This window comes from Sinohyriopsis cumingii, chromosome 11 (genome assembly GCF_028554795.1).
Source record: "Sinohyriopsis cumingii isolate HCF-2022 chromosome 11, ASM2855479v2, whole genome shotgun sequence".
In the NCBI taxonomy this organism is placed as follows: domain Eukaryota; kingdom Metazoa; phylum Mollusca; class Bivalvia; order Unionida; family Unionidae; genus Sinohyriopsis; species Sinohyriopsis cumingii.
Genome location: NC_142971.1, coordinates 23,610,888 through 23,638,267, shown reverse-complemented (window position 1 = coordinate 23,638,267; position 27,380 = coordinate 23,610,888). Strand labels below are relative to the sequence as shown.

The following is a 27,380-nucleotide window of genomic DNA, read 5'->3' as shown; positions in this document are numbered from 1 at the left end:
CGTAAAGCAAGATTGTAAAATTAATTTAGAATATTTGCTGTTACCAAGATACAAAGAAAGATATAGACTCGAGAGTATGTCAGAAAGACAAGAAATGAAAATCCAAGGATATACTCTAACCCCATATTACGCGATAGGTATCCTGGATCAATAAATGTTATAAGAACAAACGTTCCAGTGATGTTTGTGACCCAACCCTCCATTTTACGTTACCCATGCAATTCATGCGGATGAACCTGGGCCAAATGAGCAATAGTATAATTCTCAATACGTACCGCACACGTAATAACATCAAGACATGTGTTATGTCACACCAGCTTTCTTCAAACTTTGTCCCGGTATATATGATAGTGACACAATTGTTTCATTATCCATGAATAATCAATCCCACCGAGTCAATCGTTAAAAGTTATCGTTATATGTGTATGGAATATATATATTAAATGTGATACTGCAGCAATACTATCAAATGTTGTATGCTGTTTTTTTTTCTGATGTTTAGAACTTGTGTACTTTCAGTCAACAGGCTAAACCAATCTCCTCATTAACGTATTTATATTAATGCGCGATACTCTCAATGCAATAGCGCGTGACTCCTAACGCTCATGGTACAATACTTACAAGACATAACAATTATAACTGTTAAATTATTTGGGCTTTCTTGCTTTGTTTGATTTTTATAAGAGCATCGGTCCCAGTGTGTGGTAAGATGTATTAGAGATGTATGAGCCAAATATTTCACAGATCAGAATAACAGATAGGTTGTCCTGAAATGTATGGCAAAGGTCAAAATCACACACTCATTCATATATCATATAGTTAAATATACAAGCTGAAAGAGTTATACTTACAAAAATCAAAATGAAGACTCTGATTAATGAAGTAGGAGTACCCAAAATAATATATACATGTAAGTCTTCAGATTAACTTACAAAAATCAAAATGAAGACTCTGATTAATGAAGTAGGAGTACCCAAAATAATATATACATGTAAGTCTTCAGATTAATACTTTCACCTAAAACAAATCAGTGAACTAGATAGACTCTGACATAGGTAAAGGCGGTGGCAGTTCAAGCAGTTCACCCCTTGCATAAGAGGATTGAGATGGTGATTCTATCTTGTAAATAAATAACTTTGTCAGTAATTTGTTGCATGAAACTGTTAAAACCGTGTCTCACACAGTTAAACAACGTACAATTTTCTAAGAGTTGTTTGCCAAGGACTATGCATGGATAAAATTGTGCCTTAGATGAAACAATCTAATATCATGCTTTGTCAGCGATATTTTCTGTCTGCAACTTAGATCGTAATATGTACAACGTGTAATGCCTTGCTGATGAAACAAATTGTTCATTTTTCAGTTAAAATTGTGTACAATATTGCTACGATTCTAAGAGAATTTTAATTTCGTCCAAATTTGTAGAGATCATTATATTGTTTTGTACAAACTATCCAGGAAAAATGCACACAAGCTGTTCCTATCGTTTATAAAACGAAACGTATGGTTGTACTAGTAATATTTAATTTCTGAAACAACGCCATCGAGTCTATCTGGTCTACTGATGTTTTCTTGCATAGCTTGCCACAGCTGTTGATTTTACTTTGTTGGCTCCCATGTTGAGATCACCTGTCATGATACTACCAGCTTTATTCAGAGCATAACCTTTCACGTAACCAACACTCGCTTCATATGTATCATCAACTGGTGTTGACTGCGTTTGACCTATTTATCAGTCTGTTGTTCATGTAAATTGATCCGGCCATTTGAAATCCATTGAATGTGGCGTATTTTGTTAATACTGATTTAACTTATATGTGATTAACAGCATCACTATCAACTGGTAGAAAATTGCTTGGTAAACCCGTTATCTTACCACTAGTAAACACTAAATTACCTGTCATTGTATCGCCGGCTTTACTTACCTTCACATTTTTTACTGTGTTTAAGTAATTTAAACTAGCAGCGTGAGATAGATTACCACTTGGAAGATTTATTATCTTTTTATTTGACATGTTGACATCACCTGTCATTGTATCACCGCTTTTGCTTACGTCTGAGTTATTAACTGTGTCCAGTTGATTTAAGCTAACAACCTGAGTTATAATACAGTTTGGTTGTAGATAAACAATGTCTAAGTGTAGCCGTCCATGTTTAGATCATTTGTGATGTTGTCACCGCTCTTGCTTACCTTCAGTCCACTTAGTGTGTTTAACTGACTTAAGCTAGCTGTAATTGTGTTAAATCAGCATTAACCAAGGATAAGTTGTCTCAAGATTTAATCTCTTTTTGTCTGTCATGTTCAGATGACCCGTCATGCTGTCACCGTCTCGTAGCACGAATTATTGTCCCAAATATAATAAAATAGCTCATTTTATTGATATATTTTGTATAAAACTTAAATATAAAATGAGCATAATTATTTTTTATACTGTGAACGTTATGTCTCATAGACACAATTTTAACTTTCCCAACTGCCATCACTTGATAGTCGACCGAACTGGATCTGGCAAAACAAACTTGTTAATGAACCTTTTACTGAACAACGGCCTTAATTATGACAAGATTTATATTTGCACGGTTAAGCAACAACAGGACAAATATCAGTTACTTCAAGATAACAAAGACAAATTGCGTGATGAAATAGGTGTTGTTGAGGACATTTTTATGCTAAAGGACCCAGATCAATTGACACCAGTTTCTGTTTTGAATGCAACCGAAAGTAAAATTGTTCTGTTTGATGATATACCCCTTGAGAACAGTGAGATGCAATAGATAAAATCATATTTATGTTTGTCAGGAAATAAATGTTGCAACACAATCTGCCTAGCACAGTGACTTTTCATGATGTTTCATTTTGTTTTCTGGGTTAAACAACACCGATGTTCAAAACATTGCTTGAGAACAAGGCGGTGATGTTTGAAAAGAAAACTTTGCTGATTATTATCACCATTCGACAACTTTTGTAACGATAGATAAAAAATATTTCGTCACGACCTAGATAAATGTTTTGTGACTTGAGTAATGCGGACAAGAAAGAAATATTGCTTTAGCTGAGTAAACGGCAAAAACAAATTGAAACAGGTGTGGACTGCAGCCAGGCAAGGTGAGCAGAAGTCTGAGGAGACTGTAAAACTGTTCAAACCAGTTACAACCACCATACTTGGTGAGCAATCTACTCGTAAAACAGTTGATCCTGTAACACTTAAGAAAGGGGAAAAATGTCTTAAGGGTTAGAATGAAGGGATGCAACAAAAGCTTAGTCAAGTGGAGAGGATACCCAGACTCATTCAACAGCTGGGTTTTGACTAGCAAAATAAACAAAGTGCAATGCTTTTGTATAATACTAGCAAACATTATCACGTACTTAAGTAATATTGGTTTACACTTAACTGGTCTAAAAAGCGCATTTACCTCGATTTTCCTCTCATTTGCTATCAAGTTTTTATTGGTGCATCATGTCAAAGATTTTTGAAAAAATGTAGTTAAATGTTATGTTTTTCATGATACCTTCTATCGTAATGTTGATAAACAGACGCACGACAGTATTAAAAATCCTCCTTATCATCGAGGGTTAAATCGAATTTCTTCAGCTTTTTTGACACATGATACTTGGACACATACTTGTTCTTCGTTTTATGATAACAGTTTGATCATCGTCAACAACGTCACCTTGATCAGGAACGTAGACTGGTTCCTCATCACAAATTGGTGTTGGTTGTGTGATAACTGGTTTTTTAACTTGACTGATCGGCCATCTTGTATAAATTACCAAGACGATTTGATAAATACAACTATATTACAAGTAGATGAACTTGATTCTAATTCGACCACAGTTTTTATATCGCTGTGTTCTATACACCATCACAGACTAACTTAATTGATTTGCGGTTAATACATAAATGTTTTCCTGCATCATAAAGCGATTTTAATTCAGTCCTTTCGTCTGTTTCAAGGTTTATCGAAAGAAATGCCCTCTGTGTTTTCACATTTCTTCCAGCATTTCCTCGTAAAGTATTTTCTTGTGATGTCACCACCTCGAGATTTAAACTTCGATTGTCGGTTTTGATAATGTTCAGATGATCAGTGATAAAACCAGCTGGTATGGAGCCATTAAAACATTCGTATACAAAACGATGAGAGAGATAATCTTTTCTTGGTTTATCTTCATCATGTTATATGTAAATAACCTGAATTGTTTATTGTCTCTAATGCTTTATTCATTACTTGTCTCCAATGACGCAGTCTTCGTTCGCTTCATAGTTCGCATAAATTGGGTGACCCGTGTATTCATCCTCCAAAGCCAAATTATCAATATTGTTGTTCTTTCTGTCACCATCGACATGACAGACTCGTTTTCCTTCAGGTACATCTCCGTTAAACACATCGAAGATACAACGACATAATAACATTTCAGCAAACCAATCTGTCTCAAAACTCTCACCATGACGACGAGACCAAAAGCCGTTTATCGACCAAAATGTTTCTTGGTTTTTGATATTTACAATCTGCCCAGTCTTATTGGCCCCGAACAGATCAAAGAGAATTAAATTCGCTGATAAGTTCAACGACTTAATGAGCTTGGACGTGATAACACGATTTGAATTAGCTCGAGGTCTTATGGAACAATATTTTGCTCTGTCAAAAAACTTTTGTTAATTACCCAAAAAACAAACATTGAGATTGTTGTTGTTGTTGTTGTTGTTGTTGCTGTAGGGTTTAATGCCATTTCTCAGCACAAGATAAGCTATACATGGCGGCAAGTATAAATGGTGATGGAAGAGACCGGGAAAACCCTGGAAAGAACCACCGACCCAAGAGAAGCTACTGGCAAACATTGAGATAAGACAACTGCGTGATAATCTTAATAGACTACAACAACAACAACAACAACAACAACAAATAAACAAAATTGAAAACAAGATATACAAGCACAACGTGTTAAGTTGAGAGACATTACACAAAGACAAATTGTTGCACGAGAAATTGAGTCAGCTTTTGTTGGATTTGATAAGTCATAAGAGTTTGATAATGAACATATAATGAGTGATGGATTTGGTCAACATCATCTATTTACTCTGCTGAATCCGATTGTTGGCAGTTAAGTTAGAAAACATGGCGGAATAAAATTAATTATTGGATTTAATGCGCTCATGAAAATATAGGTTAGCGAAGAGGAAAAAGAGATGGCCCCCAGGCTTAACACGAAATCGATTTCAATTTATCCAAACTGTAATGTTGCTGAGATAGCTGACCAGTTGTACCAGGAGATAATGAGCAAAGTAGAGGCTTATCAGCAAAGTGGCTCAGCATGGACATCTGAAAAATTTAACAGGATAACATTTCACACTGGGAAAACAGCGCCATTGAGAGAATCATCTTATGTCAAATTACCTGAAATTATTCAAAACGAAAATTGTGTTTGAATATTAAAAATCCCGCTTCTTGTGGTGTGATCTGCTTCATCTTTATCCAGCAGATTGTCATCTTCCAGAGAGAGTTGCAAAATACAGAGAACATCTTAATAATGCAAACATCACTGAGTTTCAGTTTCCACTTGCTGAGAAAGATGTACCAAGCTTGAACAGTTAAATCCAGGATTAATCTTCAATGTCTTTGGTATTGAGGAAAGAGCTGATTCAGAAAGACAATTTGTTGTTTATCCCAGATTGATCAATAAAAAATACTGATGATAAAACAATGAATTTGTTGTTGTATAACAACCACTACCTGTTGATTAAGAATGTTTCCAGGTTTGTCAATAAAAAATACAATTAACACAAGACAGCTAAGTTCTTCTGTTTCAAATGTTTACACGGATTCCAGTCAAGTGAGATGATGGATATGCAGAACAATAGTTTAGTTTTGTCTAGAAGTTCAAGCTGTCGCAATGCCAAAAGAGGAAAAGCCTTTATTTGAGTTCAAAAATAATAACAGAAAACTAATGATACCATTTGTAATTTACCTGACTTCGAAGCGTTACTTGAGCCAGTTGAAGCACCATTAAATGATTCTAGCACATCTTGCACAACAACTATTCAAAATCTTATTTAATGTTCTGCCGCCTACAAACTGGTATTTTAAGTTGATCAAAACAAACAAAAAAGAAAACTCTACAGAGGACCCTATCAAGCACAATGGTTATTACAAAATGTGCAGATTGAGCTTGGTGAGGTAGAAAAAGAGTGAATAAGCTAAGCTGATAAAGTTAACAAAGAAACAAGCGAATGACTTGAAGACAATGGTAAATTGCCACATTTGGTGAAGACAGAGTGAGAGATCACTGTCACATAACAGGTCAATAACGTGTTGCTGAACATGACAAGTATAATCTTTATTTAATATTACGCAGTTTCATTCCAGTTGTGTTTAATAACCTGAGAGGTTACGAAACCCACATGATTGTTAAAGCACTTGGCGATGATGAAATAATAAAACTGATGGGTAAGAGCAAAATAACCGCAATACCGGACAATTTTGAAGAATACACGTTGTTTTTGCATCGGTGGACTAAGATTCATTTATTAATTTCAGTTCATGGCGAGCTCACTAGAAAGTATCGTTAAGTATTGCGATGCCGGTCAGAACCTTGATGATTACTTTAGTGAATCCTCAACTGATCTTAAATAAAAAGGAATTTAACATTATGAGTACATAGGCAGATAGTCGAGATTTAATGAAACTGATCTACCATCAGAAGGAAGTTTTGTTCAAAATTATCAAATGAGAATTTCATAGGTGAGGAATATGAGTTTGCTACGATGATCTGGGAATAAGTTTCAGATAACAAATCTTGGTGAGTATCATGACTTGTATTTGACCACTGATGTTTTACTGCTAGCTGATGTAGTTGAAACTTTCAGAGGTCTGTCAAAAGTATTACAAGCTTGATCCTGCTTGGAACTTTTCATCACCAGGATTCAGTTGGGACGCGTGTATCAACAGAGCAAAATAAAATTAGACTTGTTTACTGACGCTGACATTTTCATTTTCATTGATCGTGGAATACGAGGCGTAATAAGTGTTATCACAAAGAAATAGACTATAGTAAACAATAAATAATTGCCAAATTATGATGATCACTCATCATCAAAGTACATCATCAATCTGGATACAAACAATCTTTATAATTACGCTATGAGCCAGATTCTGCCAACTGGTGAATTTAGCTGGATAAGCCGTGATCAATATGGGAAAGAAAAAAATGGAGCAGACGATAATGTCGAATATTTTGTTGAAGTTGATCTCTATTACCCGTAGCAAATTCACGATCTGCACAATGATTATCCATTTTGCGCGGAAACATTGTTGGTCACAGACGACATGTTGAGCGATCAACAAAGAGAAATGAAAGTGAAGAAATTGAAACCGAATCTGATAAACGAAAAAACTGCGTGATTCATCATGCAGCGTTGAAATAAGTTGTTGATCATGGATTAGTGATATATAAAGTTCATCGAGCAATCAAATTACAGACGAGATAGATGGATGGAACCGTATTTCAATTTCAATACAGAACAAAGAAAGATGGCTAGGATAAATTTTGAGAAAGATTTATTCAAGCTGATGAATAACGCTGCTTTTGGTAAAGCAGTGGAAAACATCTGGAAACGACTTAACATCGAGATAGTAAATGACGCTGAACGAAGAAACAAATTGGTGTCGAGTGATTCGTTTGTGAGCATCAAACTATTTGACGAGAATTTAGTCGCGATACGACGTAAAAGAAAACAAATTTAGTTCTTGATAAACCAATCTATGTTGGCGCCGTTGTTCTTGATTTGTCTAAGATGCTGATGTACGATTTTCACTACAACACGATGAAAATGAAATATGGAGATCGATCATAATTGTTGTTCACTGACACAGATAGAATGGTTTATTAGGTTAAGACAAATGCAATTTACTACGACATGAGAAAGAATACGAATTATATAATTTATCAGATTATCCAGTTGATTCTTAGTTTCATGATGATACAAATAAGAAAGTGACTGGCAAGTTCAAAGACGAGACAAATCTAGTAGCAGTTGATAAATATAGTGGATTGAGATCTAAACTGTATTGTCTGTTATTGACTAATTAAGGTCAAAAGAAAACCTGTAAAGGAATAAAGAAATATGATCTCAAAAACAATGTTACTTACGATGAATATGAGAGAGATGTGATAAATGGGAATGTTGAAAACTTAACAATGACCACCATCAGATCAGATCATCATGCGATAAAAACTAGACTGCTAAACAAAAAGGGATTATCATCATGAGATAAAAACTAGAGTATTAAACAAAAGGGATTATCATCATGAGATAAAAACTAGAGTGCTAAATAAAAAAGGTTATCATCATGAAACAAAAAATAGAGTGCTAAACAAAAAGGAAATATCATCATGAGCTAAAACCTAGGGTGCTAAACATGAAGGGATTATCATCATGAGATAAAAACTAGATTAGTAAACAAAAGGGATTATCAACTTGAGATAAAAACTAGAGTGCCAAAAAAAAAGGGATTATCATCATTAGATATTATTCTGATGATGTTCACACACTAACATATGGTCATTACAAAAGTTTGTCAAGTAATTAAGATAATGTCAGATGATGTGCGTAAGCTCGCAAGACAAGCCAAAAAAGTGGTTGAATTAAGAATTGGATCTGTACGGAAACAAACGTTAGAGAAAATTCCTGGACAAAAATGAAAACGCTGTGAATGAGTTTAATGAGCGAGTGAGAGAGCTGAGTGAGCGCATGAATAAAATGATGTAGTAATTTAGCGCAGCAAAGTTATTACCAGCGTCATCATCTAAAAACAACGAGGGGTTTCTCCCCCCCCCCCAAAAAAAAAAAAAAAAAAAAAAACAGATTGCAACATGATCAGTCAACAAAAACGTAGTAATACGGATGTGGACTTCCACCTACCCTCGCAGACAAATTTATAATCAGTTTAGTTTTCACGTTTAATGTTAGAGTATGGTGTATAATTTAATTCTAGTTTAGTTAATGAAAAAATGAAGAAAACATTTTTTGGTCTTTAAATTAGTTAAGCAATATAAAATGCTGAATTGTTTTGTACTTATGCACTCTGCAGAATGTACTTAATCAGAAATAAGTGCACAAAATTGAAAAGTTCTCAAAATATGCGTGATCTGAGGGGGTGGGGGGAAGCCCCCTTTTCCATTACTTCTATCATCATGATGGTTACATTATTCTTTCAAAGTATTTTGGTACATAAAATATTATTATTGTCATGTAAACTAAGACGATTTGAATGGACGAAATAAAAAGACTTTGAAATCTATCCACAACGCCTATTGATATACACAATTGCAACACAAAAGTATTAAACATCCTTCACAGTACGAGGATAAAAAGAAACAAAACAAACTGTGGAAAAAAACTGGACAGACATGCATCAACACAGACCCTGTAATATATGTTTTGAAACTGCATTTTGTCATATACGACATTCTGGGTGTAAACTAGAACAAAAATACGCGTCTTCATTTTATTTATTATGTTAATTTGTTAAAATTAATAAATTAGACATTAGGTTCCTATATCGCCGTAAGTTCGTATTGAAATGAAAGGCAGAACTAAATTTGTTATATTCCAAAATTATGTTCCTCAATGTACCAGAACCACTAGTTGTGCAGGAAAATTTTACTAGTCCAATAAAAATGCGGAAATCGGTAAAGTCTAACCATTGCCTCGTTAATAAATTCGAGCTTAAAAGAATTACACGATTAGAATGAAAAAAGCAGAAAGGGAAACAACTCTATTGGTGCATGACAATATAAATAGGTTATCAAAGGTTGGGCCTCTCGGCCGATTGACGATTATTATCGCCCTTTGCTCAGTCCACTTCCAGATAGTTCAATTATGGTTTCGCGTGAAAATGAACGAGAGGATTTACTGACATACAGCGGAAGCAGGACGTATTCTGTCGCAGCGCTTAAGGTCGATATTAAAACTGACCTCTTGGCCTTGAGCTGTGACTGTCAAATAAATGTCCCTTATCAGAACATTTAAATGATCCACCGACAACTGTCGTTATCAGGATAGGGTCATTTTTTGGGAGATCCTTTAAGAATCTCACTGAAACGCCAAGAACACGTTCTCGCATGTTTGCACTACCAACCCGAACTGATCTCGAAACAAAAATATATGGCGGAAGAACGCAGAGCGTGTCCCGCCATCTTTGTTTTTGTCTACTCGTTCTTGAGAGATGGTATGTATTCCCAAACCAAAAAGGATGTTACTGACTTTTCACGTGAAAGACTTTTGGCGTTAGGGTGTGATGAACTACAAGAACACTGTGCTTGGGTCAAGAACCTTGTTCTCGTTCCCAATGACATCTTATGTAATTTACCTCATATCATTTTTTTCCATCACAATTTGGATTGGACAAGCTGTATGTGAGAGAGCCCCATGGATCACCTATTCAGGTTTTCCTGCAATAATTCATACAACTTTAACTCGTTATAACTTTAACGTATCTCGTCCAATCCGCACAACTTAATGAAACGTCTCCTTCCAATGGTCATGATTCGTTTAAAAGTATTTTACAAAATCCCGACTGTAAAGAAACAGATCTTTTAATTGGTTGACTAATCATGCTAATCAAATTCTATTTGAATAAAAACTGAAAACTTACAACGGACAAAAATTGTTTTGCCAGTTGAGTTTGTGCCATATTTATTTCAAACGTTAAAGTTATACCAATTGCGTGCTATAAAAACTAGAATCGGAAACATGCGCTTAGCCCAATTGTGCTCGAGATTAGCGCATAGATAAATATTCAGTGTAAAAATATATAAATGTTTCGGTAGGAGAGTTTTCTTATGTACATACGCTGGCTGCGTGGAGGTAAATTGTGCCCATTTCGTGGCAACATTATTCCTTTTTCCAAGTAAAATAAATATATGCTGCTCACTGTCACGTTGGAAAGAGAGCCCATCGTAAAGACAGTTTATTAATTATGTTTAGGATCTCATAAGAATGAAATAAGAACGCAACAATCTACTTTGTTCTGGTAGAATTTACGTATAACTAATGCTTGTTGTTATCATGATGGAGAACATGAAAATTACGATGTTTAAAAACTGATCACTTCCTTACGATTTTAAGGGAAAAGGGGGCAAATTCCTAAACAGAAACTTATTCCTTCTAGTGAGCATCTCTCCATCCATGTCTCTTTCTCTAAAACGTGAACCGTGATAGCGTTGCTAAAATGACAAATCAATTGTTGTTCCAGTTTTTTTTAGGTAAGGTAAACGACTTATTTATTTATTTATTATTTATTTATTAATTATTTAATTATTTAATTAATTAATTACATTATTTATTTATTTATTTATTTATTTATTTATTTATTTATTTATTTATTTATTTAAGTATTTATTTAATTAATTAATTATTTAATTAATTATTTAATTATTTAATTAATTATTTAATTAATTAATTATTTAATTATTTAATTAACTATTTATTTATATTTATTTATATTATTTATTTTTTGTTGCTAGTGCATATCCATATGCTTACGCTACGTGATATTAATTTCAAGGATTGGCAAATGGCTCTCAATGAAGTTGGGGTAAAGAAAAACAAACTAGCGTGCTTAGTAATTTCGAATCATTTCTATGACATTACAACACTCACTTCTTTCCCCTCTGATAATGAAAGTACAGTTCATATTTGTCTTGAAACAACATGTTCATTGACAGTAAATATCGGAAAAGTATGCATTCATTCTCAGTTCTAAGCAGGGAAAAGAGGACGTTAGATTTATTTTTGATTGATATGACTGGTGTTCCGTATGCATATTAGAGGACAATTCTGTAACTAAGATGGATGATACGCTTCAAGTAAATGATATACATTAAGAGGAAAACACCGTTACTACAATGGATCACACACCTCGAGCAAATGACATACATTAAGTGGACAACGAACTGACCGCCTTAGCCGATAATTAAGCTACTTCTGCACTCTGGCGATTTACTATCCAATTTTGAATATTATCCATACGTTGATCAACTCTGAGGTCACGTCTCTATGTTAAGATCAACACATAGTTCAAATACGTTGCCCCTTTATTTTGTTAATTTGTATGACTTACTGAAGTCAGTCTAATACATCTCTAGGAATAAATTGTTAACTTATCACAATTCTTTCCCAAAAATGTGGGTGTTGCATTTTGACTCCGTCGCTGGATGTTCCAGACCAATTTTTTTTAAATATGATTTGGAATAAGTATCAGCAAATAATCCATGAACTAAGATGATAAAGGTTTCCACGAGTTTAATTAAACCCGATATGAATATTAGCGTTTTATGTAACGAAAAACAAAACGCATGGACTAACACACGTAAGATTTGCACTGTATCCATTAGCATTTATAAATGTGTTCTAGTAAATTCTAGTGTCTATCTACAGACAAAAAAACTGACGTACTCCATCTCTAAACAATGTAAATGCATAGTAATTCAGGATTCGCTTTGGGAAAAAAAGATTTAGTTATACATGAATCACGTGACCAATTCCATACCAAAGAGAGGATATTTGTTTCTGGATCGAAACGAATATTTTGTTCCATGGATGCAATGTTGTTGCAACTTGCTAATTCTATATCAAAGAGAAGGGACGTTTCTTTGGAACCAACATAAAACTTTGCTGCACGTTATGAACTGTTGCGAGTTACTAATTTTATGGCAAAGAGAGGGTAACGTGTCTCACATTCCAACAGAAGACCTAATTACACAAGAATAAATGTCGCAAGTTACTAATTCTATACCAAAGGGAAGGGGTGTGTCTCTGAATCCAATAGAAGACTTAATTACACATGAATACATGTCGCAAATTACAAATATTATAACAAAGATAGGGGACATGTCTCTGAATCCAACAGAAGGAAACGTGTTAGAATGAAGTCCAGGTATATAGAAAACTTCATTATCTGTTGGAAGGTTACTATTTGTCGCCCACCTGGAATATAAGACTCCATGCCCCAAATCAATGTACATCTCTCTCTCTCTCTCTCTCTCTCTCTCTCTCTCTCTCTCATACACGATCACGTAGGCATACGAAATATATACTAATTTAAAATGTATGCACATATAACAAGATATCTAATCCACACAAATAATTTGTGAAATGAACGGAAATAAACACTAATAATTGTTAGGGTACTGTTTCAACTGTCATAGAGTCAAAGAATGATATGCGCTGTAGAAAATCGTTTACTGTGAAATTGAATTCATAACCATATATTAAATCTGTATGAAAATACTTTCGATTCCAATAGCTTTTACAATCTGAAATTGATTACACCTATTTTTACTAGACGAAAACTCGGGCTAATGTGCAAAAGTATAGCCTCTAAGCGAATCTGAATTCTCGGGTTGCTCTAAGCCTTTTGTTTTGTTAATGTCAAGATAAATTATTCAATAACTATATTTATGGCCCGCTGTTAGTAATTTTTAAACAATTTATAATAATTTGTCTGCTTGTATCTACTTTTATCAAACTGATGTATCAACTAACTCTCTCTCTCTCTCTCTCGCTCTCTGTCTCTCTCTCTCTCTCTCTCTGTCTCGCTCTCTCTCTCTCTCTCTCTCTCTCTCTCTCTCTCTCTCTCTCTCTCTCACACACATATTTGGAACTTCAGAGTCAAACAACGTTATATCACAAGCGTGGCAACAAATCATTTTCCTTCATTCTGCAATTACAACAAAAACGAAATTTATATAAAATCAGAGACAGTGTGTAAAGCATTTTTATAAAATCTGAGACAGTGTATAATGCATTTACATAAAATCAGAGACAGTGTATAATGCATTTATATAAAATCAGAGACAGTGTGTAAAGCATTTTTATAAAATCTGAGACAGTGTGTAACACATTTATATAAAATCAAAGACAGTGTATAATGCATTTATATAAAATCAGAGACAGTGTGTAAAGCATTTTTATAAAATCTGAGACAGTGTATAATGCATTTATATAAAATCTGAGACAGTGTATAATGCATTTTTATAAAATCTGAGACAGTGTGTAAAGCATTTTTATAAAATCTGAGACAGTGTGTAACGCATTTATATAAAATCAAAGACAGTGTGTAACGCATTTATATAAAATCAAAGACAGTGTATAATGCATTTATATAAAATCAAAGACAGTGTATAATGCATTTATATAAAATCAGAGACAGTGTATAAAGCATTTATATTAGTTTCATATAAAATTCATAGGGAATCGTTAGAAATTAAAAAGAAAATATCATCCAGTTTTCAAACATTTAATTAACAGAATAATAACGGAAGAAATTTGAGCATTTAAACCAGATACTCCAAACATGGAATGTTTAACAATATAATTTCTATCACATAAAAATAATAATCCGCATTTCTGAATTATTCATCCTGATACTAGTAACGATGATGGAAAATCTATACGATACCAAACGTGTAATAAATGCACATGTTGCAGTACTCCAGGCCATTCAACAGGAACACACATTTCGCCCTCGAAAGCGTAAGAGTCGATTGAGCAGGAGGGTATATGATTGGTCTAAAAAATTTAGTATACCAAAAGAAAGGTAAGGTGAGGCAGCCAACATGATATTTGTAGATTGATCATGGCCGCTTTCTCTTCGCTTTGAGTTCCCCACTTTACGATATTACTGGTATCACTTGAGAATATTGTCTGACGGATCTATTTTGTGACTGTGACTTTATTTCCGATTTTTATGTCATTAAATTTATGTTTCAACATCCTATATTAATACAATTGAATTGAAGGATCTACAAGAAAAACGGAAACAAGAACAACCCATTGGTCTCATATACTTGTACGTCCGGAAGTAAACAATCCGTCATGAGGTATGTTGGATAAAAGAATCTTGGATGTAAAATTAACAAAGCACACAATGACTTCTGGTGTGTCAAAGGTCACAATATCTAATTATGTTTCAATTAAATACAATTTAATTAAGTGCACTACTTTGTATCTAAATGTACTAAATATTCAATTATATATATATATATATATATATATATATATATATATATATATATATATATATATATATATATATATATATATATGTGTGTGTGTGTGTGTGTGTGTGTGTGTGTGTGTGTGTGTTCCTACAATGCTTAACCAATCACATTGATTAATTGGGAAATACAAATTCAAAGTCTTAAATTATGTGTATAACACAATCACTGTTCTCAAGAGCCAGGACAATACAAGATGTTTACAAGGGCCTGATGGTATACGCGAAGAAGATTTTCTCAAGCTATCTACCAAATCTAATCATGGCCATCAGAGTGATACATTGATAATTTTAATTCTCTGGATGGCCGCTAATCTATAATTTGCATAATTATGCTCGACAATGCAATTAAGAATTTGTATTTTTTAAAAATCATACTATTAAATGGATCATTTAAAAAATAACTTTCATTATTAAACATCCATAGCGAGGTGTCGCAACATTAGAGAGCACAAGGAAAACATGGAGATACTGTGGTTTTTTTTAGCTAAATCTCGCTCCTGTATTGAAGCAGTATTGATCATGGTACTGTAAATATTGGCAAAAATAAAAACTGTATAAAACACTTAAACAAATATATCCTTCCAACATTTCAAAAACATTGACCAAACAATTCTCCAAAAACGTCTTAAGAAACCATTTTGGAAACTTCCCCATGTCAAAAATATGGATGAAAAGGCTATTTTAACTTTTAGATTGGCTAAAGCTGATTATTACAATAAACATTTTGCCCTAATGGAACATCAAGACTATTGATCGTTTCTATGGCTCTTACGTAGGATCAGGTGATCTATACTAATGACTACTGAAATATTTATCTGACACAATACACTACTAACAATTTTCAATACAATCTGGGAAACTGTCTCGCGTTACATACATCCACACACTAGTATTTAGTTTGAGCTGATTTTTTTTAAAACCTCTGTACCTTTCCATCCAGACCCCGAAGGGTGTGTGCTAAATTATCTTTCAGTTAACAAAACTTTTTAAGCTTTTTCATCCATTGGCCTCAATCCATCCTTTATTAGCTTTATCATTTCCGAAGCATACCTTCTTTGGAACAGAGGTAACACTTGGATATCCATTGCAAGGAAGAACTGCATCATACGATCACAATCAAATTTGCCAAGACAACCGATGAATGATCAAAATTAAAAATGTTCCTAATCATAACAGTGCTAAAATACTCTTCATGATGTATGGTTGCAAAAGGTGTGTTGCCCACCAAATTCCACATTCAAGTTTATATTTAAATGACGGATGAGTGAGGAAGCGACCAGCAGAAAGTAAATTTTTTATGTCCAGATCCGGTACGATCTTAATCAGCTATAATATCGGTAAAATATTATGAAAAACTAATAAATATCCGTTTGTCTTGAACGTTGTCTTGACGGTTTTAATTTCTGTCCATGACATTTGATCTGCTCGCTTAAAACCCACATTCTTTCCATCCGTATGTCAGATGCTAATGTAATGATAAATACTAATGTAATGTTAAATAATAATGTAATGATAATGCTAATGTAATGATAAATACTAATATAATGATAAATACTAATGTAATGATAAATTCTAATGTAATAATAAATTCTAATGTAATGATAAATGCTATTGTAATGTTACATTTTTCTAATGTAACAACAATATAATTTATAGATTCTAGTCCATTCATACACAAACCAAAATGGTAAAACAGCACCAATCAGTACCATGATGGGGTGGGAAATGAAATTGAAAAAGTACACACTTGCTGAGTTTGGTATTATCTTACAATTTTCAAGAGAATTGAAACTTTGAATTTCCCTCATTTGAGACCCAATACTCTTTATAGTGTCCCATTTTGTGTACCATAATCATCAAATGGCTAACATAAGACCTGTTACAGTGTCTTTATTTGTTTACCATAATCTTCAAATGGCTAACCTAAGACATGTTACAGTGTCTCAATTTGTGTACCATAATCATCAAATGGCTAACCTAAGACCAGTTACAGTGTTTCAATTTGTGTACCATAATCATCAAATGGCTAACCTAAGACCTGTTACAGTGTCGCAATCTGTGTATCATAATGATCAAATGGCTAACCTGAGACCTGTTACAATGTCCCAATCTGTGATCCAACGGTTAACCTGAGACCTGTTGCAGTGTCCCAGTCTTGTACCATAATGATCCAATGGTTAACCTGAGACCTGTTACAGTGCCCCAGTCTGTGTACCATAATGATCAAGGGGCCAAATATGGGATAAGGGTGGTAAAAGAAAGCACTATAAGAAAATAAGACAAGTTTAGTCTGGAGATCTTGTGTGAAGAAATAGTTGTTTTCATATTTGTGAAGCGGACTGGAAATAACGCTACCTTTAGTATCTTCTTATCACAAATTCCTTAGTTTTGGGAGTCAAAAAGAACAGATGTCAACGTGACAAACATCTCGACACCATACCCACCACAGATTTAGAACAGTTTTGTATGTTATTACGCCACATATATATGAATGACGCCATTGAGATATTTTGTTCTGCGCTACGCTCGCGTTTTTGTCCTGTGCTAAGGAAACTGTACTACTTTGCACGGACATGCCTTGATTAGTTATAGTTGATACAAATTAGTCTACCTTAAAACGTAATTATTCATTATTCAAAATTTATTTGACTGGTATATGAAATAGGTACTTTGAGAGAGAGAGAGAGAGAGAGAGAGAGAGAGAGAGAGAGAGAGAGATGATTCCATAAGACGAGAGTTCTTTGATTTTTTTTCTTCTATTTTTGCAACGCTTAGGTCTGTTCCGATTATCTTACAAACTTAAGGTTGGCAAACGTTTTCCAAAGCATACATTATGAAAAATGTGAATATACGGTTGATGATAAAAGCTGGTATACACAACAAGAATAACACTAACTCTACAAGGATTCCCACGCCTGTACGAGTACAAAGAGACTGTATAAATTTTGTTTGTATCTCTCATGGCGAACAATCCATTCAAACACGAGAAAAATGAAGCTCATTTTAATTGAAATGTTAGCCCTAAGTATTGATTCCAAGAAGTTTCTAAACCACGGATATTCCTCTAGCATGAGTTCTGAAGTTGAAGAATCGGGAATGTGTTCCTGTTGCAATAACAAACGCAAACAATATTGAGAGAAATACCTCCTTTTAAAGCGTATTTTCAATTATGAAAATGTTTTATGAGTATCGTAAACTACTCAAAGAACCTGGGAAACCTAAATATCGCAACTGAAGTAGAAACCATACCACTTGTAAAATTAAAGAAACAACTTTAACGGCTCCTTGTATGACTTCGTGAAGAATAATTGTTTATTGAATAATAATAATTGAATATATGGATTTATATTTATTTGATTATTCTTTATCTCTCAAAATTGGCACTGCATCACATGTTACTTTACGTTGAGTATTGAGCTATATATTTTGACCCTTTAACCTTTGACTGCTGTCTCTAAAACCAAACGGAAATGTTCGGCTCCCAGTGGTTATTGTTAAGTTTGTATCAACATCAACCCCACAAAAACGGAAATCTAATTATGTCTGTGCCTAGCCAATCGTTTAAAACAGCCTTTGGAAATACATATCAAAATAACGCCGAAGTATAGTAACACACATGTATGCAAGAAAATCTCAATTGTCGCATATATCCATTTTTACCTTTGACTAAATATTGCATTTTGTTTTCAAAACAAATTTTTATTTACTTGAATATAAGTGGATAGATTTCATCAGGTCACATTCTTTGGTGAAATATAGTATCTTAGAAATACAAAACCCATCAAAACGGAATTTTAAAATGTAGTCGTGGGGGCTTTAGATCCTGACATGTCACATTGTACTTCATTTTTTATGAGAGCCATATCCCTTTTATGAAGTCATCGAATCGGATTAGAATGTATACACGAGGTTTTAGCTAAGTCGAGTGAATATGTGTTATGTATAAGAATCTCATGTATGTATGTATGTACGTATGTATGTATGTATATATGTATGTATGTATGTATGCATGCATGTATGTACGTACGCATGCATGCATGCATGTATGTATGTATGTATGTATGTATGTATGTATGTATGTATGCATCCACGTATTAACGTGTTGCCAAATGAATGTAATAACCGGTGAAGATTTGCACTAAACCTCTAGGAAGATAAACCCTTTCAAATAAATGTGTGTGTGTGAATTGGATTTTTAACATAGCTTTAACAATTTTTCAGTCATATTGCTACGATGTCTGCAGTGCGGCAGTTTATAGTGATGTTTAGTACCGGAGCATCGTACCGCAGACATGTAGCATCATTTCCCACACAGTCACATTATCCTGACACCAAGCCAACCAGTCCTAACACTAACCTCTTAATGTTGAGCACCAAGCGAAGCAATTGTTAGTACCACTTTTGTAAGTCTTTGGTATGACTCGGCCGGGGATCGAACCCATGACCGCCTGCATCCGAGTTGGACGCTGTAACCACTAGGCCACCAGAGCGGTCTCAAACAAATGTAAAAAAAGAAGAAAAACTAAATTTTATGATGATGATGATTATTATTATTATTATTATTATTATTATTGTTTGTTTGTTTGTTTGTTTGTTTGTTTGTTTGTTTGTTATGTTATTTGTTTTTTTCTTTCTTGTACATGCCTGGTCTTTCAGCTTAGTAGGCGAAGTTTTTCTTTCGTTTTGATTTACATTTCTCAGTTGACACTCTAGAGTACAACAGCTCATACACCTCACCCTGGCCGAAACTTCAAGTAATTTACGTTTTAAAGCTTGCAGACTGTGTTCTAATTATGCTACTACTAAAATTGATCAGGCGATAAATATTGCATTTATTTTCAAAAATTTGGATGCATAATAGTTTCAGCTTTGTATAATGATTCCGGTCAGAAAACTAGTGATGCATTTACCACGAGTGTGAACTCTGAAGTCCATCCTCCTCAAATACTGTAATACATATGTGTATTGCCAAGATAATGCACATTAACTTTTAAGAGAGATAGAAATTATAGCCAAATGTTGCAACGCATATCAATAAAATATATTATATGCTACTACCATTGATATACCACAGATAATATTCATATGCTATGAAATATTTTAGATATAACACCAATAAATGTGTCATAAACAATAACGTACGGAAATTTTAGGAATAATCCCTAAAACTCACTAGCTGTTTTTGTAATTTTGGTATAATACATTCATCCTCACCTTTCTTATGCAGTCTAAATGTTTATATCTAAATGTGTGAGAAAATATAATGTTTTACTTCGTCAAAATGTGATAGAGAATGTAAACCACTGCAAATATGAGTACATAAATAAAATGAAACAGTGACCTAAATTGCAAAGTAAGAGCAACCTTTCTTATATAAACACTTACGGGAATATAAACAAATTTTGTTGCTAAAGAAAGATGGTTGTTGAAAGGAGGGAGAAAAAAACTTTGAGCATAAAAACAGATACAGATCAGACATGGGTTGGAAAAAAAGAAATGAACGTTGTATACAGGTAACCGTAATGTTAGCGTGCACTTTAAGTAACCAAAAAAATATTGTACTTACCTGACATATAAGAAGCTTCACTCTCTTGAAAAATTAAAAGTATCACAGATATGAAGAGATAAACTGGGAAACTTCTTAAGTTCTTCATAGTTCTTTGCAGACGTTCTGTGTTTGTTTAAGAGCTAGCGTTGACACCAAGCGAAGCGGTGGTAAGATTCCATGCTTGTCCTCAGCATCTGTACCAATGCATGCCACTCAGATTGTTGGAATACAAAACCGAATGCAGCACGCCCTATTGCGTTATAATATCGTAAATTATTCATTGGTGAAAACAAACTAGCGTAGCTCTTTTCAAAAGTGAGGAAATATTTGGATGACTCAGGAATAACGGTTCTCAAAACTATCTAAACAAGGTCCGATTCGCACAGCAAATACACTCTCCTATTTTTCATTCATTGTTTATATATATTTAGACTTTAAAATCAATCCTTGCTACAGACAGTACTCACAAGGGTAATTACTGATACTTGGACGAATAGCTAAAGAAAATTGAAGAAGAAAAATCACCATACTCATTGCTACAGTTTAGAGTTGTTATTGATTCAAAACGGTTCTTTAAAGAAAATAGATATACAAGTAAATGTTGAAAGATTCAGTTTTTGAAAGATTCCGATAACTGGAAACAGACATAATTGTTTATACATGATGTGACAGTTCATGGTCTATTAGTAAATATTTTACAATTAAGAATGAAGCTGAAGCAACTACGTTCGGAAAACTAAAATGATATCTTAAAAAGCCTAGTGTATTCAGGGTCCTCGATCTGTAATAAAAAAGTTAATGTTGTAATCTTTCTTAATTGTATTGTTTAATCCCTATGCCAAGATTACTGAAGTCTGGGAAATCAGTCCATAATTCAACTATCCGGGGTGATGAAAACATTTGGTATACTCGGTTGTTATGGATCATCCTTTTGTCTTAATTCTTTGAAGGTTTTATTAGTCTATTTGGGAAACTCTTATTAAAAAACAAAAAAATAGCTTACGTGCTTGCTTCTTTAAATAAATAAATAAATAAATAAATAAATAAATAAATAAATAAATAAATACCAGAATTGCAAGAATGATCGCCATTCGTCTTCACACAACAATCACCTCTCGTTTCCAGTCCGCTTATAGAGTCAGTACCTTCTGAGAACATAACCTCTCGTCATCAGTTACCCTACAAAAGCAGTAAACTTTTCAGTCGTTTCGGATGACTGCTAAAAGGAGGTTACACTATCTTAATCGTCAAAATTGAAAATTATTGTAAGATGTAAATTAACGTGTAATTATTTTTCCATCGACCAATTAAAATCAAAGATAGTGGCTTTACTTGTTGGAATGCCACTTAAAAGGAGAAATTAAATTTTAGCTGGATTCCCATTAAAAGGTTCTCATCGTTTGAGAAATATTTGTAAGACGTATGTGTGCCATCAAACAATGCGTAAGAATTTAGAAGTGGATGTAACAAACGAAAACATGCTCCGATTTGCTCTGTATAATCCGAAAATGTAGACTCAAAGAAACCATCCATGACTAACTCAAGCATTACTCTCTGTACCCAAGAAAAACTGTTCGAATAAGATTGATATGAAATCTGAATTTATTCATCTTTCTTGCTGTATCTTAAGATAACGTGTTCGAGATCTGCAGCAACTCTGAAATCTACGTGAAGGCGAACTCCACATAAAATAGTTTCCACTCCCTTGCTTTTGTTGATAGTTTTCTAGTTCGCAAGATTGGCATTTTTAACAAGACTTTAATGTGTGGATATGTGACTGAGAACTCAGATTATCATATTTTGTTCTTACATACCGTTTCGCTTTCGATGTGTCTTTAAGTTTCAATTTAAAGAATCCAGTGGGTCCACACTAATCCAGTACCCAACAAAGCAAAGTCAATTCATGGTGCCAAATAATACAATTAGTGGAAAGTAGATTTGTATAATATGAAAGAATTTTAATTGGTGGAATTTGTAAATTAAAAAAGGAGAAAGGCATCCAGAATGTTCCATCTTAATTGTGCAATAATGTCTTTGGTGCTTGATTAGTTTCTTAGAAATAATAACACACTGTATGATCCACATAATTTTCGTCTTCTTGAATTAATAATCCACCAAACCCTACATCACTTGCATCAACAGACATTATAAATAATGGGCTGAAAATTGAAGCTGAAGAGTTGTGCACGTATGGATTTTAAATTGTCAAAAGATTTCTCAAACTTTTAAAACAGTGAAACGTGGATTTCTTATTCAACAAATTATCAGAGGCTCGGCCAGCATGGAGAAATTTGAAGACAATTTCCGATAATATACAGCAATACCCCAAAAATGCATCAGTTGCTTTCTACTACCAGGCGCTGGGAAATCAGATATAGCCTTGACCTTAACTTCAACAGGCTTAACTTGACCGTGTCCATCAATATGACCTAACATGTAACACAAGCACAGCTAAACTCACTTTTACCGAAATTTACTGTCAAATTTTTATCACTGAGTCGATCAAAAAAGTTTCCGAATGGTTACAAGTGATCATTCTAGCTATCGTTGTAGATAATGACGTCATCGATGTATGCACTGCAATTATTTGACCAGATGTTATCATGTTCATTAAAAGTTGGAATCTAGACGAAGAATTTTTCATGCCAAAAGGCATCGCTTCTTACGACTCTATGGTCTTAATACAAGTAATAAAAAGAGTGAAAAGTAACAAGCTTTGTAAAATTCAACAAATAATTTCTTTCCATAGAATACAAAGTAAAAATGTAAAAAAACGAACTTAAGGTACTGCGAATTAAATCCCAAATAATCATTTAGTTACCGACACAAGTCCTAAATATTAAAGCTCTGAACAAACATTAGTGGAAATCCAAATTAAATCCAACGCTCGAAGTGTTGATGTTCCTATGGTGGTCCGTAAAGTGGTGATGTGTCAACAGTCTATATCATAACAATACAAGCCAAAAGAATATATCCGCATTTGAAATTTCACTATAAATTCAAGTCTCTATTTTAAAGAATGTTGGCTTTACCAGCACTTTGTATTTCCATTAAATAAATAATTTGAACAAATAAGATTCCATCCCAAATGAATTACTTGATACAACGATAATGCAATTGGTTCCGCTATGATCTTACAACATGAATGAGTAATTTCTTTTAAAACAGGACTATATAGTCCACTACTTGACCTCGCTTCACAACTGGCATTTTCAAAAACAAATTACCTAACGAAAAACTAACCTTATGAAGGGCTCCTTTGTTTACAAGATAAAAATATCTTTGTTATGATTAGAAATCCATTACTAAAATTATAATATAGTAAACAACAAGTATACCAGGCATTGCATGGGGAATTTCCAACGTTCTAGATTCAGATTGAGATAAACATGTTTACGAAACCAAAATCAATGATTCTTATCAAGTGGAAAATTAATTTTATTTTGGGCCAGGTCCAACATACAATTTATCATAACATAACCAAAATAAAAATAAATAAATTCAAAAAATAACTAACAAACAACGCAAATTAAATATAATAACCTTTATACTGATAAAATCTATCTGGAGTTTCAAATGCCGAGATTTCTTTTGCACTTTACATAAGTGGAATTTTCCAGAATCCTTTTAATAGGTCAACCTTGATGACATATTTTGCATTTCTAATTTTGTTGATGCATTCACCTGTTTTGGGCATTGGAAATGAATCACTTTTGGCACGGACGACATCAGAATTATGGGGGGGGGGGCAAACATGTTGTGGTCAGCTGTTAAGTTTAGGGATGTAGTTCAAAGCTTGCCCTTTCCCCACTGATCCTATGTGCGGGCGTCTATGCCTTTTGGTGACACTGTTGATTTTTCTTTAGTCAGTACACATCAGAAATGTATTATCTGGTTTCGGCACAAGCAAACATGATGAACTCCAGTTACTTTTACTTGGTTCTGTTAAATCATTTTCCAGTAAATACTTACTGGTTGTTTTGTTATAGATATTACTGCTCGAGAGGGTTCGTCCTGTGAGGATGTTGTTTACAAGGTGTAAAATCTACCATCTCAACGTCACTGTCAATTTTATTTGCTCGTGTTGGAACGTCAGGAAATAAGTGCTCAAATTCTCATGTTCACACAATAATTGCTTTAGTTCACTCTTTTCCTGTGGCTGTAGATGCGAATGTTTCTGGTCCAAATTGTTTAATATTTCTGATTGGTTAAATCAGTCACTTCCGTCAGACTGCTTCCATTCTTTTATACCCAATCTGTGTGGAACTGGTACAGCTAAATTGATCCAGTAATTAACGGGATTTTTGCTTGTACTTATACATTTGTCTGAAACTTGCTTCTTATTGATTTGTTTTATTTTTAGTCTAATAAAATGAATGTAGTTATTGGACTATTAGTCTATCTTAAATTTACAAAATCTTGATTTGAGATGAGATTGCACACCTCTCTCGCAGCTGTGCTCTCCAGTAAAATAATAACAAATGTAGTGAAATCAGGATAGAAGTATTATATTTAAAAGACAATAATCCGGTATAACCGACGAATATCTACCGTTTTGATCTTGGCATAAAAATGATTGGTAATTTGGCATTAGTTTCCACTTTTGTTGTCGCAATATACAATTACCGGTTATTGAGTATGTCCAAGTAAAAATGCGTGATTCGATGACCAGACCACACCAAACTACATAAATCAATATAGTTCCAATGCGTTTTGTTATCGCGCTGCGATATTGTGTACAGGTGCTAAATTATTGATAAATTCTTCACAAGCCAAATTGCAATCAATCTATGAAGCTAATTTGAAACTTAAAAATTGATCACTTGAATCATTGAACCAATACACAAAGAGTATGCGGTTAGCTGTTCCACTTTTCACTGCTGCCCCTCCCAATCATACAGTTTTGCCTTTTTGTGGAAATGACATTAGAAAGCTTATGAAAAATGTATGCACGCGCTTATATTTCCATAGAACGTCTATGAGGGATGACAAAATGACCCTTAAAGCATATTCCTACCATGCTTGACAAATTGCATAACCCAGAACTATACACAACATATTGGTGGTAAGAAAACAACCATAAAATTGATATATCAAGCTTAAAGCTTTACCAACAATAAATTGATAGATATATGTAGCATGAAGACATATGTACATGTTAACGGAATATTATTCAAACACCTGCTCAGCAAAAATCACGCATGACGAGCAAAAATCAAAATGTGTCTTAACCAGACTTCTCCAGATGACTCGGGCAAGGAATAAATAAAAAATATCGATAACCCTTGACACATTTATCCAAGGATGAAGCAACATTCGAGGTTTGTTTTGTTTGTTTTCTTTTGTTTTGTTAGTTTGTTTGTTTGTTTTTTATTTTATTTCTTTACAGAAAAGTAAAGTAGAGACATACACAGATGAAACATATCTATAGCCATTGGCATATATATCCAAGGATGAAGTAGCTCTCGAGCTTGACTTTGCTTGTGGTTTCGTTGTTTGTTTGTTTTTTGTTTACTTTCGTCACCGGAAAGTAAAGAAGTGACATGCGTTTATTATTAAGACCCATGCGATTTGAAATTAAAGTACCTGAAGTAATATAATGACTCGGCCACCGGATTGTGATGGTTGATTTTGTTGTGGGTTTTTCTTCTTACACCAGAGTATGTGTGCTATGGTATAGTTCGTCTAAATGCTAATGAAAGAATTAATCAACTCTTTGAAACAACGTGTATCATCTTAATCTCAGGTATACATTACAGATTAAACCGGTTCTCGTTTGTTGTATCGCTCACTTGTGAAAACTAGAAAGGGAACCAAACAAGATTAAACAAGATAGTCTTGAAAAGAGTCTGACAATGTCTCGACGATATCAATTTTTAATCTTTCAAATGTCTTTTTGGGATTCAACCGCTTATACTGGAATATTAGCATTGCCTTATCGTTTTATGTTCTTTTGTGAAATTTTGATACATGTTTTATGTTCATTATTATATGCAATTAAAATGGACAAGATGATTCCATGACTAGGAATATCAACACAGTTTAAATAATGGAAATATTAATTAATTATGTAAAAATTAAATCAGATATTCCGCATGTTTGCAGATTACTAGGGTATTGGTAATCTATTGTAAAAGTTCACACCAAACACTTTTTAAAGTAGTTTTAGTCATTATGAAAGGTGATTAGCCAATAGATTCCTGTTATATTCAGCCATCCCATCGTAATTCTTAACATTAGAAACAATGCCATTTTTCGCAGTCATGCTTGGACGGGTTAAGTGAGCGGGAGTCATTATGTTGTTTTTTCCCGGGTAAATCGGCGTTTTTAAGGCACTATTTGGCCATAAGCGCCATATAGCTTTTTGCCGTGTACCAGCCTTTAGAACTTTTTACATTTAGCTGGAAATTTATATACTTTATCATGTCATAATAGTAGTGAAGGGGGGCACTTTACGGACAATGGGAATTAGCATTACAAGACCCCTTGGGGCACTTTACGGACAATGGAAAATTAACATGGAGAAAAATCGTGGGGCACTTTACGGACAAGGGGAATTAACATGGCGAAAAATCGTGGGGCACTTTACCGACAAGGGGAATTTAACATGGGAATAGAGTTTGGGCTTGTTTAGGGACAAGGGGAATTTAACATGGGATTTTTTTCTTTAAATTTTTAAAAAAGGGGTAGGCAATGGAAAGGCTATCTCTTTTCGAGAAATATGGCTGGCCCTGAAAAGGGCCTTTGGTTTATGTTAATATGCCCTTAACAT

The 27,380-nt window shown here is 33.8% G+C and overlaps 1 protein-coding gene across 1 annotated transcript in view; it reads right to left on the bottom strand.

The window, feature by feature from the left end:
• LOC149787779 (uncharacterized) overlaps nt 1-20,781 on the bottom strand; it is an 83,358-nt gene extending 62,577 nt beyond the window's left edge. The window contains exon 1 of the mRNA XM_089975666.1: nt 20,627-20,781. Within this exon, the coding sequence (XP_089831792.1) occupies nt 20,627-20,714 (88 nt within the window). The 5' untranslated portion in view covers nt 20,715-20,781. The remainder of the gene's footprint in view (nt 1-20,626) is intronic.
• Between the last annotated feature and the right edge of the window lie 6,599 nt (nt 20,782-27,380).